Raw genomic sequence first — 15,891 nt, 5'->3', positions numbered from 1 at the left:
GCAGTGTGTGTGTGTGTGTGTAGTGAGTGCAGTGTGTGTGTGTGTAGTGAGTGCAGAGTGTTTGTGTGTTTGTGTGTACCTGGGTACAGTCCTTGTCCTTCTGTTTAAGCAGCACTTCAGTTCTGTCTCTCTGAGCTGAACTCTTCTGGAGGGAATCTAATTTCTCCTGCAGCTCTCTGTACCTACACACACACACACACACACACACACACACAGGAACATATTTAGGATCACAGTTCATAACAGCTACAAGGCAAAATAGTGAGACACGTGTACACACACACACACACACACACACACACACACACACACACACACACACACACACACACACACACTGACCTGCCCTGCGTGGCTTGTAGTTGCTCTGTGAGTTTGGCCAGGTGGGAGCTGAGGAGACAGGAGGCAGAAACATCAGCACACTGCAGGAAGTGATGATGACTGTGAGGAAATGATGTCATACCTGTCAGAGGAGGGCGGGGCATCGGAACGCTGAACAGTTTCCTCGGTAACACCACATGTCTAAGGAACACAATTGTATCCTTCAATACAACTTCCATTTTTAAGCTATAATTTCTTCAATTTTTGCATAGAAAGACCCTAACACACCACACACACCAGTTTGGTTCTGAGTTGCTCAACCGAGCGACGAAGGTAGTCTCTCTCCCTCTCTCCCTCCTCCCTCTCTCCCTCCAGCTCTTCATTCCTCCTCCTCAGATCTCTCATCCCTTCTTCCAACTTCTCTTTGTGGGTCTTCAGCAGCTGGAGAAAGTCGTTCCCTCCTCCTGTGGGCTAGAGAAAGAGACCGGAGGTTGAAAGAGAAATAGTATATCCCCACGTTGCTATAGAAGCAACAGCTTCTCTGAATACAAGCTCGTATTAAACTGAAAGAAGGAACGAGGGAGCAAAAGAAGGAAAAACAAAGGATGGGTTGTAAAGCATATCGCTTCAGGTTAACCATTTGTTACACACAGAGAGAGATGGAGGGGACACAGAGAGAGATGGAGGGGAGAGATGGAGGGGACACAGAGAGAGATGGAGGGGAGAGATGGAGGGGACACAGAGAGAGATGGAGGGGACACAGAGAGAGATGGAGGGGAGAGATGGAGGGGACACAGAGAGAGATGGAGGGGAGAGATGGAGGGGACTCTTCACCCTGCACGCACACACATTTGTTTTACTATCCTTGTGGATACCAAAAATGTATTCCAATAAAAAAATCATATTTTACCTAACCCCCTAAAATAGCCTTTTTCCTTAGCTGTGTTCGAATACCCATACTGACTGCACTAACCGTACTATCTGTGACATGAATTGAGTATATAGTATGCTTATTGGTCATAGTATGGATATAGTTAGTATGCCAAAATGTTCCTGGATGTCTTACTAAATTCGCCAAAATACGACATATCCAAACAGTGGACACCAGGGGCGGTGTGTTCAATAGGGCGATATGGGCGACGCACTGCCAAACGGGAAAAGGAAGGGATTTTTTTTCTAATCAATTATATCACGGCAACAGTAGTTATCAGTGTTGTAATCTAGACGTCTGATCTGCCACAGTGCCACTAAATGTCCAATCAGGCTAAAGTCGTGCTTCAAATGGCCCCCCCCCCCCTTTTGGGGCGATTTCAGTCAGGTTGAAAATCGCCCAGAAGTCTCTCATAGCCTCTAATGTAAAATAATTTTTTTTCAAATATCAGAGCTTTCAATACAATCTCTATGGGTTTCTGAGGGCTTGCACTTACGCGCTTTCGTCATACGTAACGTAACCATGAACGTAACTAAAAAAAGAGCGGGTAGCCTCATCAATCAATTCACTACTACTGTGAAAATGGCTATAGCGTTCAGTGCAACTCGATTGTCTCTTTGAAATAAGTTACTTTTTGTCGGCGAACAAATGAAGATAAATTGGCAACGAAACAATTAGGACCTCCCAGACCAAATTTAATAATTCAACAGGTTTCTACTAAAGGGGGGAAGTCCTACACCCGAGGATTTTCCAAAAATTGGTACGAACGAAAAACCTGGCTAGCAGGCTGCGATGTAGCTAATGCAGTCTTCTGCTACCCCCTGCTTACTCTTTCACCCTGAAGGCGGCACGGCAGACAGCACCGCTTGGACAGCGACTGGTGTGTAACGGACATGCACCATCTTTCAGGAAAGATTAAGAAACATGAGCTGTCAAAGACCCACATGGATAGCTGTTTGAGATTGTCTGCTTTGGGGAGAGTGAACATTCCCACTCAACTGGATGAGGGATACAGGCTAGCTGTCCGCCGCCACAACGATGAGGTTAGTGTTGATAATCACAAGTTTACTGGAGAACTGAAATTGACAAGGCTGACAAGATAGGACCCTTTTGTCCATTGTTATTGGATAGGAACAGAACTTATAACCAGCTCCTGACCTAAATAGATCTTAGCACAACATTTTACTCAACATATCATATTCCATATTCACTATAACAAATATATTTACTACGACATTAGCAAGAACCGCCACATCCTCAGCCGGCTAATCCAGTGTGTGAAGTTTTGTGGAGTGTTTGAGTTAGCTTTGCGAGGCAAAGATGAAACTGAGGGCTCCACCAACCCTGGTAAGCCAACACTTTTGAGATCAGTCAATAAATGCTTCTGGTATTGACTTATATGCTGCCCCTGTCTTCATGTTGTTGCTGGACATATCTTTTTTAAAATGTGTGTAGGTCACCTAAATCATCAGAAAAATTGCCCCCCCTGAGAATTTTTTCAGGAGCCGCCACTGGTGGACACTATTTCCATTCTTTTAGGGCCCGTAATGCAACGTTTTCAGATTTGAAGAAAATGGCGGAAAACATGCAGCCGAAGTCCGACGAGAGCGGATACAAATTCATTGCTTTAACTAATTATGACAAATGTTAAGAAAATGTTGAGCAATGTAATATAGTAATGACTTTTCAAATAAGTTACGTTACGTTGGCTGACAATTTGTTAGCTACGCTATCCTTACGAACCACATAGCATTACAGCAGTATGTACCGGTATGTTAGTAGTTACCTAACGTTAGTTGGTTACTAATACATCGAACTTGCCGGGCAGCATATTAACTATCTGCTATCTAACTATCCAACGTTTATTGACTTGATTATTCACATCATTCTTAGCCAAGTGGTACAGTCATTGTGCGTTTCAATGGACATAGTTAATTCTGGCTATCTACTCCGATTTCAGAGCACTCTCGTCTGAGTGTGCCAGAGAGCAGAATAACTGAGGAATTTACGAACGTCGGCAAGAAAAAGCGTCATTAAATGATTGCCAGCAGCACAGTTAGTCACCAACGATCTGGATAGCATGAAAACAGCCTAACCAGCTCTGCTAGGGCGAGTAAAATGGTCAGAGTGAGGTTCTCTCATTTGTGTCTAGAAGTAGCAAGCCAACGTTAGCCAGTTAGCTTGGGTGCTTGACTGTCGTTGAACGCTCGGATCAACCCTGACGCTCCGAGAGCGAAACGCTCAGAATTTACTAACTGACAATCTGACAACGCTCTGGATTTACGAACGCCCAGAGCGCACACTGGCACTCCAGATTGAACAAACCCACCCGAAATCGTAAAAAGTCTAGCTAGTCATTTGTTATGCTAGCAAGAGGTTGCATAGCAACAGCATCAACTTCCGGTAGACAGGCGAAGCGCTAGTACGCTCAACTAACTGAAACTGATACTGTTCGTTTACAGTATACTTTACACACACACACAGAACGACCAAACACACTCCCTTTTACACACACACAGAACGTAAAAACAAGCGAGCATACTCACGGAATATCTCCCTCTCTTACAAAAGTATGTGGACACCCCTTGAAATTAGTGTATTCTGCTATTATTTCAGCCACACCCGTTGCTGACAGGTGTATGAAATCGAGCACACAGCCATACAATCTCTATAGACAAACATTGGCAGTAGATTGGCCTTACTGAAGAGCTCAGTGACTTTCAACGTGGCACCGTCATAGGATGCCAGCTTTACAACAAGTAAAGTGCTAGAGCTGTCCCGGTCGAATGTAAGTGCTGTTATTGTGAAGTGGAAACGTATACTAATTTGAAGGGGTGTCCACATACATACACTGCATTCGGAAAGTATTCAGACCCCTTGACCTTTTCCACATTTTGTTACGTTACAGCCTTATTCTAAAAAATATTAAATAACTTTTTTTCCTCATCAATCTACACACAAAACCTCAATGACAGAGCGAAAAAAAGCTTTGTAGAAATTTTTGCAAATGTATTACAATTTAAAAACAAAAATACCTTATTTACATAAGTATTCAGATCCTTTATCATTTTGTGAACCGCTATGAAGGAATGGTATAGACATTTATTTTTGTATTTTTAAACTAGAAATTACAGCTTTCTAAAGTATCTTGTTACAAAATACATTGGAGGGTAGTTCAGCCCAGTGTAATACAAAATACTCAGAAGTAATTAAAATACGTATTTCAACATGTAACATACAGTTCATTAGGAAAGTATTCAGACCCCTTCCCTTTTTCCACATTTAGTTAAGTTACAGACTTATTCTAAAATTGATTAAATTCATATTTTTCCTCATCAGTCTACACACAATAGCCCATAATGACAAAGTCAAAACAGGTCAATACATTTCTAAAAATCTGTTTTTGCTTTGTCATTATGGGGTATTGTGTGTAGATTGATGAGGGGAAAAAACAAATTAATCTACAGTTGAAGTCGGAAGTTTACATACATTTAGGTTGGAGTCATTAAAACATGTTTTTCAACCACTCCACAAATTTCTTGTTAACAAACTATAGTTTTGGCAAGTCGGTTAGGACAACTACTTTGTGCATGACACAAGTAATTTTTCCAACAATTGTTTACAGACAGATTATTTCACTTATAATTCACTGTATCACAATTCCAGTGGGTCAGAAGTTTACATACACTAAGTTGACTGTGCCTTTAAACAGCTTGGAAAATTCCAGAAAATGATGTCATGGCTTTAGATAGGCTAATTGACATCATTTGAGTCAATTGGAGGTGTACCTGTGGATGTATTTCAAGGCCTACCTTCAAACTCAGTGCCTCTTTGCTTGACATCATGGGAAAAGCAAAATAAATCAGCCAAGACCTCAGAAAATAAATTGCAGACCTCCACAAGTCTGGTTCATCCTTGGGAGCAATTTCCAAACACCTGAATGTACCACGTTCATCTGTACAAACAATAGTACGCAAGTATAAACACCATGGGACCACGCAGCCTTCACACCGCTCAGGAAGGAGACGGGTTCTGTCTCCTAGAGATGAACGTACTTTGGTGCGTAAAGTGCAAATCAATCCCAGAACAACAGCAAAGGACCTTGTGAAGATGCTGGAGGAAACAGGTACAAAAGTATCTATATCCACAGTAAAACAAGTCCTATATCGACATAACCTGAAAGGCCGCTCAGCAAGGAAGAAGCCACTGCTCCAAAACCGCCATAAAAAAGCCAGACTACGGTTTGCTACTGCACATGGGGACAAAGATCGTACTTTTTGGAGAAATGTCCTCTGGTCTGATGAAACAAAAATAGAACTGTTTGGCCATAATGACCATCGTTATGTTTGGAGGAAAAAGGGGGTTGCTTGCAAGCCGAAGAACACCATCCCAACCGTGAAGCATGGGGGTGGCAGCATCATGCTGTGGGGGTGCTTTGCTGCAGGAGGGAATGGTGCACTTCACAAAATAGATGACATTATGAGGAAGGAAAATTAGGTGGATATATTGAAGCAACATCTCAAGACATCAGTCAGGAAGTTAAAGCTTGGTCGCAAATGGGTCTGCCAAATGGACAAATGACCCCAAGCATACTTCCAAAGTTGTGGCAAAATGGCTTAAGGACAACAAAGTCAAGGTATTGGAGTGGCCATCACAAAGCCCTGACCTCAATCCTATAGAAAATGTGTGGGCAGAACTGAAAAAGCATGTGTGAGCAAGGAGGCCTACAAACCTGACTCAGTTACACCAGCTCTGTCAGGAGGAATGGGCCAAAATTCACCCAACTTATTGTGGGAAGCTTGTGAAAGGCTACCCGAAACGTTTCACCCAAGTTAAACAATTTAAAGTCAATGCTACCAAATACTAATTTGTGTATGTAAACTTCTGACCCACTGGGAATGTGATGAAAGAAATAAAAGCTGAAATAAATCATTCTCTCTACTATTATTCTGACATTCCACATTCTTAAAATAAAGTGGTGATCCTAACTGACCTAAGACAGGGAATTTTTACTAGGATTAAATGTCAGGAATTGTGAAAAACTGAGTTTAAATGTATTTGGCTAAGGTGTATGTAAACTTCCGACTTCAACTGTATCTATATCCATCCCTCAATCTATCTGTACTGACCAGAGAGGATGCCATAGGTCCGTTGGTCTCCGAGCTCTTCTTCTCCAGGTCCCCTCCCCTCCTCTCCTCCGAGCTCTTCTTCTCCTGGTCCCCTCCCCTCCTCTCCCCAGCAAGAATTCCGTTAGAGCTGGAGCTGGAGGCCTGGCTGGGGCCGTTGACCAGCAGGCCTTGGTCAGCTCCAGGGTTGGAGGGGCTGGCCAGGCTGGTGAGGCTGTGGTTCTCCCTGGCCAGTCTCTCCACTAGGGCCCGGGCCTCCTGGAAACGACAGCTGAGGAACTCCCTCTCTTCTCTAGACCTCCGCTGCCATCCCTCCATCTCCTCACAGCGCTCACGCAGGGCCTGGTTGCTGCGCCGCAACGCCTCTACACACACACACACAGAAATAGCATTAATAAAACAACCACACACACATACAATCTGTGCATCATTGTGGATACAAATAAAATATTTGTCTGTGTGTCCTACCTCGGAGCTGCTGGTTGTCTCCCAGTAGTCTAGTCACCACCTCATTGGCTGCCAGCTCAGCAGGAACCTGAAGAGCCACGCCCCCCTCGTCCCCCGCCATCTCCCACTGCAGGGCTACGTCTGCCTGGGGCTGCACCATGCTGCTGAACATTATGCATCCTTATTATCCCATTGACCCATGGTTTAGTCGACAAAAGCAATGATGCAACAACAAAAATCATTGCAACATGTCTAATGGAAACGGCATTTGGAGAAATGTTCTAAAAGACAGACACCATTTCTATACGTTTGACGGGTGATATTTTTATTTTGTCTCAACTTTCTTTATTGCGACAATAACTGATGATTGCCGAATACTTTTGATGGTACGCGATGTCATCACGTAACTATAAGTTCCACTCCACATTTAATTCTAAATGCCTAATTCTTGCAAAATCATTATTTTTATAGTTAAAAAAATTATTGTCCTGACTTCCAAGAATGCCAGAATTGCTTCGCCTTGCTTTTCTGGTTGGCTGGCAAGTTTCACCATCCAATTATTTCAGATCTACATGATTGCAAGTTTCACCATGGCGATACATTGACACATGAGAATTATTTGATTTTGGCAAATATTAGGCTGGACAATAGAATGAAAAGGTTATTTATTTATTTAAAAATGTCTTCTGGCTGTTTAAATCGGCCACATCTTGAAAAAGAGGACAGGGACATGCGTTTTGTTTAGGTTTTACACCTTTCAAAAAAAAAAAAAAAAAAAAAGTTAATCATGCAAAGAAAAAGTTTAACTTTGATAGCTATGCGCCAGCCATCACTAGCACTGTGGATCACCACAACAGGCAAACAGTGAGCTTGCTCACGAAGTAGCTGTAACCTTGTTAATAATAAGTTACATGAGGTAAACCTAGAGGGTTAACGTGGGCAGGTCTCATTGCCAGTAATAGCAACGCAGGCATTGTGCCAATGGGCTGGGAATAGAGCGTTTGGAAGGCGAGTTGGTTCCACGGTGCTCAATAGAACTAATAGGAGCTGCCAGGGTGAAAAATGCCCTAAAATATGACCAGTTTTTTCGCGATTACTTCAAAACTACTGCAAGCAGCTGGGACATATAGTAATATTTTTTTAACTGGGCTCCATTTCGAATGGAATTAACTAGTTATCAGAAAAAAACCGTTAAAAATGTCATTTGTCCAGCCTACAAATATTAGTCAATTAATGCTATCCATGCTGGCTTTTTCTGGCTACATGAGACATGAGGTAGGAGGGCATACAGGCTTTCGCCAATGTATTTATGGTCAATTTGTCTAAATGTGTAATGGAAACACTTCAACCACTCCATTTTTATTCAACACTGTACTGCAGGTAAAACGGTGTTGTGTGTCGTCATTACGTCCAGTTGGTTTTTATCAACACAACATTTGGTTAAATGGAAACGCGCCCTAGCAGCCAACTGTCGATATAACAAATAAAATAGTTAATGGAAAACATAGCTCGGAGTCCGCTCGGAGCTAGCTAGGTTCCTTTCACTTTCGCTTCTAGTTCCATCATGGTGGTTTGTGATTATTTGTATTTATTTAACCTAACTAGGCAAGTCAGTTAAGAACAAATTATTATTTACAATGACGGCCTACCCCGGCCGCCACCCTATGGGACTCCCAATCACGGCCGGATTGTGATCCAGCCTGGAACCGAACCCGGGTCTGTTTGACGCCTCTATCACTGAGATGTTGCGCCACTCGGGAGCCCTATATATCTAGTTAGCTAACCTATCTATACTTAGCAAGTTACCCGCGAACTACAGACCGTGTAGCTAATGACATTCTCAACACGGTCAGCTCGCTTGCCAACCATCTCCAAGTCAACCAGTCATATAAAGCCTATAACTAGAAAGCCGTCAACAACACCGTTCATTTGGTTAGGTTAGCTAGACTGTGACTAGCTAGCTAGCTAGCTAACATGGCTAATTCGGGCTAGCCATGACCATCACGTCAGCTAGTTAGCACAACAAGTGGCCAACCAATGACATGTTTAGCTAACTTGATGTCAAGAAAAGCTTACCTTTTCTCTATAGCTCTCGACGTAGTTAGCCAGTTAATTAACCTAGCTAGCTCTGGTTTGATTGTCGCAGACCAAGCGTATTTCCGTAACTGACACCAACTCTTACGTTGTGTTTCTATTCAAATCTTGTAAAATAATCTCCAGCGATAAGGTCCCTTGACATTATGCTAAAGTGTCTTTCTGCTGTCAAAGCGACACTGACTGAGCTAGTTTGCGCCAGGAATTCCCCCTTCCTACTTCCGCACTGAGAGAGAGAGAGAGAGATGACATCTTCTTCGATGAGGTTTAATGGCGGTTGGCGTCCAATCAATGTTGCATTACCGCCTCCTACAAGACTGGAGTATAACTCCCTTATACTTTGCTTTAAAAAATAAAATAAAAAAGACCCTGCCGTCTAACACTACTCATTTTTTTTTTTTTACAAAATTAAAATACCATACTCCACTATTTAAATCTATTTAGTCCTACTTCAGGCCAACAGGATGGGACACCGCCACTTAACCTTCCCGTTGTCCTAGGGTCAAAATGACCCGCCACTGTGTTGAACCAAATTTATTTAATTTTTATATTTTTGGGATCATTTGTGAAAAGGAGGCAGTGAGACTTTAAAGAAAGTATCACTGCCTCCTTCTCACAAATGATCCAAAAAATATAAAAATTAAATAAAGTTGGTTCAACACAGTGGCGGGTCATTTTGACCCTAGGACAACGGGAGGGTTAACACACACTGTAACTCTTCTGACGTCAAGTCTTCCACACCCAAATACCTCTCTGCAGCTGCCACCACAACATCTATTTTCTGCGACTTACATTCCATCCCTGCCGTACAGTTGATAACCATTGCTATAAATGCCAAAAATCCAATCTTACTGAAGCATATATCACTTGTTGTCCTATCCCTCTGTACTGGTACATATCTACTACTCCCACAACTCCTCTCCTTCTACTTTCTTCACTGACTCAGCAAATGACAACTTCTGCACTAATCTAACCCTGGAAACCTAAACCTTCATCTCTCGCACTGGACATTAAAAGTTACCCTCGTGGAAAATTACACATTACTGTTTAATACAATTACATACTGTGCAAAACAGGACAGATAAGCGCAGTCTCATCTGGGCTCAGTGAATGTATGTTTGAGAATTGACCATGAAAGCTGATTATGGTTCAGAAATGGAACTTTGCATATAATCAAGCATTTAAAAAATCTATTTTACATAGCAGCTCTAAAGTCTGCTGTAATGTTTTCACGGTTCGACAGAGGGGACTGGCGGTGCGTCTGGAAGAGAAGCTTTTAACACAACAACTCTACCGTCCACTGGCACCTCAATGTTTGCACGTTACATCTGTACCGTCTCCCAATTGACCAGTGAATAATAAGGTATAGGCATGAATTATCCCACAAAACATTCACATCATTTACATTTTCGTCATTTAGCAGACGCTCTTATCCAGAGCGACTTACAAATTGGTGCATTCAACTTCTGATAGCCAGTGGGATAACCACTTTATTTATTTTATGGGGGGGGGGGGTAGAAGGATTACTTTATACTATTCCAGGTATTCCTTAACATAACATCAGGCAAGTTAATTACACTAACAGTTCAAATGAGAGTATATCAGATACATAGATGACCTGCTCCCTTCATGAACATGAAGCAGCTTTTTTCCCAGGTGTTGTCTGGTGTAGTACACTCCATGGATAAATTGTTTATTTTGTTCTTTTTCTTGAGGCTGAGTGGTGGCCAATAACAGATGTCATCTTTGATCCATACTTGTGGAACTACTGCATATGACTGGTTATTTTCATCCAGGAACTGAACTATGGCTTCATGACCTAAAGACAGCAGAGAGAGAGGGACAACTAAGCATAAAGACCACTTACAATTTTAAAAAAAAAGAATAATAATTACACTACAATCACACAGTACCCAGTGAAAGTCTAAGATATTTACCTTGTGAGAGGCAAACAGAAACAAACAGGGCTATACCATGTCTACAAGACTGAGAAACATCTAATGATTCATTGTGTGTGATTCATAATGACAGACTGAAGATAACTATAACTATATACTATATACTATATACCATAACTATATACTGTAACTATATTTATATACTATAACTATATATATACTATAACTATATACTATATAATATAACTACAGTGAGGGAAAAAAGTATTTGATCTCCTGCTGATTTTGTACGTTTGCCCACTGACAAAGAAATGATCAGTCTATAATTTTAATGGTAGGTTTATTTGAACAGTGAGAGACAGAATAACAACAAAAAATCCAGAAAAACGGATGTCAAAAATGTTATAATTTTTTTTTTCATTTTAATGATTTTCCCTCACTGTATATACTATGACAATATACAGTTGAAGTCGGAAGTTTACATACACCTTAGCCAAATACATTTAAACTCAGTTTTTCACAATTCCTGACATTTAATCCTAGTAAAAATTCCCTGTCTTAGGTCAGCTAGGATCACCACTTTATTTTAAGAATGTGAAATGTCAGAATAATTGTAGAGAGAATGATTTATTTCAGCTTTTATTTCTTTCATCACATTCCCAGTGGGTCAGAAGTTTACATACACAAATTAGTATTTGGTAGCATTGACTTTAAATTGTTTAACTTGGGTGAAACGTTTCGGGTAGCCTTTCACAAGCTTCCCACAATAAGTTGGGTGAATTTTGGCCCATTCCTCCTGACAGAGCTGGTGTAACTGAGTTAGGTTTGTAGGCCTCCTTGCTCGCACACGCTTTTTCAGTTCTGCCCACAAATTATAGGATTGAGGTCAGGGCTTTGTGATGGCCACTCCAATACCTTGACTTTGTTGTCCTTAAGCCGTTTTGCCACAACTTTGGAAGTATGCTTGGGGTCATTGTCCATTTGGAAGACCCATTTGCGACCAAGCTTTAACTTCCTGACTAATGTCTTGAGATGTTGCTTCAATATATCCACATAATTTTCCTTCCTCATGATACCATCTATTTTGTGAAGTGCACCAGTCCCTCCTGTAGCAAAGCACCCGCACAGCATGATGCTGCCACCCCTGTGCTTCACGGTTGGGATGGTGTTCTTCGGCTTGCAAGCTCCCCCCTTTTTCCTCTTAAAAGGAAACGATGGTCATTATGGCCAAACAGTTTTATTTTTGTTTCATCAGACCAGAAGACATTTCTCCAAAAAGTACGATCTTTGTCCCCACGTGCAGTTGCAAACCGTAGTCGGTGTTCTTGCCATGAGCCGAATATGCCCAGAACTCTCTCCGTCACTCCTCCACTAACCTAACGCCATTTGGTCCGCTCCAGGAGTCTGAGGTGCAGGAGGTCCCTCCGTCCCCTCTGGACATCGAGGGGGCTCCGGCGTACTCCGTCCGTTCCATCCTGGATCGAGACATCGGGTGGGGGGCCTTCAGTACCTCGTGGAGTGGGAGGGGTACGGTCCGGAGGAGCGGTGCTGGGTCCCGGTGAAGGATATCCTCGATCCCTCCCTGTTGCGGGATTTCCACCGTCAGCATCCGGCTCGCCCTGCTCCGCGTCCTCCTGGTCGTCTCCTGGTCGTCCCCGAGGCCGGTGTCTGTGCGCTGCTGGAGCTGTGGGTCAAGGGGGGGTACTGTCACGACTTCCTCCGAGGCTGCCTCCTCTCCTTGTTCGGGCAGCCTCATCAGGACCTGTATAAGTGTTCCCTCTGCCCCCTTGTCTTTGTGTGTGATTGTTTATTGTGGAGGAGAGAGAAGTTCGGAGGAGCTCCATGTATTTTGTATCGCCGGGAATATTTCCCAGTGTGCCTTGCAAAACAGGCGCACTGGAGTGTTTTTACACATTACTGCGTAACTCTGTGGTTCAGAATAAATCGTGTTATTCTGTGATTTACCCTCCTGCGCCTGACTCCTTCAAAATTATCTCATCACAGTAGCGGAGTGACTTTTGCTTCCCTTCAGGCCTGAGGGAACACACTTTCTAGTACGCTTAAGTTGAAGATATGGCAAATAGGAGTGGCAATATCGTCCACTATTACCCTCAGTCATTTTCTATCCAAGTTGTCAGACCCCGTTGGCTTGTCATTGTTGATAGACAACAATTTTTTCAGCTCTTCCACACTCACTTTACGGAATTCAGAATTACAATTCTTGTCTTCCATAATTTGGTCAGATATACTTGGATGTGTAGTGTCAGTGTTTGTTGCTGGCATGTCATGTCTAAGTTTGGTAATTTTGCCAATGAAAAAATATCATTAAAGTAGTTGGCAATATCAGTCGGTTTTGTAATGAATGAGCCATCTGATTCAATAAATGATGGAGCTGAGTTTGGCTTTTTTCCCAAAACTTAACTGAAGGCGCTCCAAAGCTTTTTGACGATGGACAGCGCGCTGGAGTCTCACGTGAGCGTTGCTCCACACTTCTTCTGCGTACCGGAACCACTCATCGACCGCAGGAGCTTTGGTCCACGGAGCCAGGGCCGGCTGAAAACCCAGAACCCAGAACACACTGGAAGGGTGTCAACCCAGTGGAGGAGTGACTTAGCGAGTTCTGGGTATACTCTGCCCATGGAAGGAATCGTGCCCACTCACCCTGCCGGTCCTGACAGTGACCGTAGAGATGGGACAGAGCATCAGCCTTGGTGTTCTTAGAAACTGGGTGATAGGTCAGCGTGAAGTCAAACCTTGTGAAGAAAAGGGCCCACCTTGCATGGTGCGGATTCAGCCTCCTCGCTGTCCGTATGTACTCCAGGTTTCCGATGGTCGGTGAGAATGACGAACGGTTCCTTGGCGCCCTCCAGCCAGTGTCTCCACTCCTCTAATGACAACTTCACCGCCAGGAGCTCACGATCACCGACGTCGTAATTACTCTCTGCAGGGGACACTTTCTTAGAGTAAAATGCACATGGGTACTGTTAGATTAATTTGGATTTTAAGAATAATGACTAAAGGATTTCACCCCAAATACAGTATAAATGTTAGAATTATCATGTAGTGTCAACCCACTAACAGAAGGGGGCGGTACTAAACATTCAAGGGTGAAGGGGAAGGCGGAAACTGTTTAGAAAAGCCACCTAAAGGTGGGAGGAGTCAAGTTCAGGAGGTATAAAATCGTATGTTTGTGTTTTTCGCGTCAGAGCTCTCCATGAATAAATATACAGATAATACTTGTGGGTTGTGGACCTTGAATCATTAATGATTAAAACCAGAGCCTTACAACCTCTGGTAATGATTCAAGCTTAGGTTGAATTAGAGATAGAAATTCACATGACAGGTACAACTTCTGTGGGTTACCCTGTCGTTGAGACAGAACTGCCCCCACACCTACCTCTGACGCGTCCACCTCCACCACAAAGGATGTCGTGGGATCTGGGGCGGAGGTGAAACCTCCTTTGAGTAGACAGAAGGCCTCATCGGCTGCTGGGCTCCACACCATCCTACGGGGCCCTCCTTTAAGGAGAGAGGTGAGAGGAGAGGCGACAGAGCTGAATTTCCTGATGAAGCGGCTGTAGAAGTTGGCAAACCCTAAAAACCGTTGTAACCCCTTTATGGTGGTTGGAACTGGCCATGACCTGACTGCATCTACCTTCTTGTCGTCCATCCTCACCCCCTGCGGGCTGATTTGGTAGCCTAAGAAGGAGACAGTCCTCTGTTGGAATTGGCACTTCTCAGCCTTGACGAACAGGTGGTTGGTGAGGAGGCATTCCAGGACTGCTCGAACGTGAATGATGTGATCGTCCAAGGTAGCCGAGTAGATAAGGATGTCATCGATATACACGACCACCTGACGGCCGAGCATGTCCCTGAACACCTCGTTAACGAATGCCTGGAACACTGACGGAGCATTGGCTAAGCCATATGGCCATACCAAGTACTCATAGTGACCAGACACTGTGCTAAATGCCGTCTTCCACTCATCCCCCTCCCGGATGCGGATGAGATTGTATGCACTCCGCACGTCCAGTTTGGTAAAGAACCGGGCCCCGTGGAGCTGCTCGATGGCTGACGGCACCAATGGGAGAGGGTACCAATACTTTGTGGTGATTTCGTTGAGTCCTCAATAATCAATGCAGGGACGTAACCCTCCATCCTTCTTGGCCACGAAGAAGAAACCAGCCGACGCAGGGGAGGTGGACGTGCGGATGAAACCTTGTTGGAATCCTCCAGGGCCTGGGTCCCAGCCACCGACAGAGGGTAGATGCGTCCGCGCGGAGGCAGGTCGATGGCACAGTCTCAGGGGCGATGAGGAGGAAGACAGGTGGCGCGGGTCTTGGAGAATACCTCCTGCAGGTCCTGGTATACCTCCGGGATGTTGGGCAACCACAGGACACGACAGGGGACAGGGAAGCAGGTCCTCCGGCATTCTGGTAATTCTCATTCTCGAGATGGTAGGGTTGTGGCGTTGAAGCCAAGGGAGGAAGAGGATGATCTTGTGGTAATGAAGAAGGGAATGTTCTCCTGATGAATGGACTCCACGGTGAGGGTGAGTGGTTGAGTGATGTGGGTGGGATCCTAAAGGCCGACTATCCAGGGCTTGAACTGGAAAAGGAGAGGAGAGACGGTATGAGTTGATGTTAATAAATGAGGCAAGAGTCTGGTCAATAAAGTACCCCCAGGGCACCAGAATCCACTAACGCTGTAGACACACTACATGAGGGACAGTCAGATAGTGTAATGGACACCAAAAAGAGCCTAGTAGACAGTGATGAAGATGGAATTCTCACTCCTGCCCTAGGGAGTGGAAGATCACGTGACCGTCCCTCTGCTCTTGTGGATCCTGGATTCGGACATGCCAGACACCTCTGGAGCTTGTGCCCTCCTTGTCCACAGTACAGACAGAGCCCCAGCTGTATCCGTCTGCTGCACTCTGCCGCAGGGAGACGAGTGACCCCTACCTCCATGGGTTCAGACTCTGATTCCAAGTGTTCACTGAGGGAGGGAGAGAAGCGATGAGAGTCCCGGCGCTCCCGAAGTAGGTTATCCAGATGGATGGCCATCGCAATGA

General features: G+C 44.0%; 1 protein-coding gene across 1 annotated transcript in view; it reads right to left on the bottom strand.

The window, feature by feature from the left end:
- LOC311149322 (NF-kappa-B essential modulator-like) overlaps positions 1-9,089 on the bottom strand; it is a 32,180-nt gene extending 23,091 nt beyond the window's left edge. Inside the window, exons 1-7 of the mRNA XM_084186468.1 lie at positions 8,902-9,089; positions 6,847-6,986; positions 6,382-6,743; positions 619-792; positions 464-522; positions 343-390; positions 80-182 (exon numbers count right to left, since the gene is read on the bottom strand). Coding sequence (XP_084042594.1) covers positions 80-182; positions 343-390; positions 464-522; positions 619-792; positions 6,382-6,743; positions 6,847-6,985 — 885 coding nt within the window. The 5' untranslated portion in view covers position 6,986; positions 8,902-9,089. The remainder of the gene's footprint in view (positions 1-79; positions 183-342; positions 391-463; positions 523-618; positions 793-6,381; positions 6,744-6,846; positions 6,987-8,901) is intronic.
- Positions 9,090-15,891: the final 6,802 nt, after the last annotated feature.

The sequence above is a fragment of the Coregonus lavaretus genome, assembly GCF_964263955.1.
Source record: "Coregonus lavaretus genome assembly, chromosome: 22".
NCBI classification, from domain to species: Eukaryota; Metazoa; Chordata; class Actinopteri; order Salmoniformes; family Salmonidae; genus Coregonus; species Coregonus lavaretus.
Note: the sequence above shows the minus strand (reverse complement) of the source record. Positions and strands in the feature narration are given on the sequence as shown.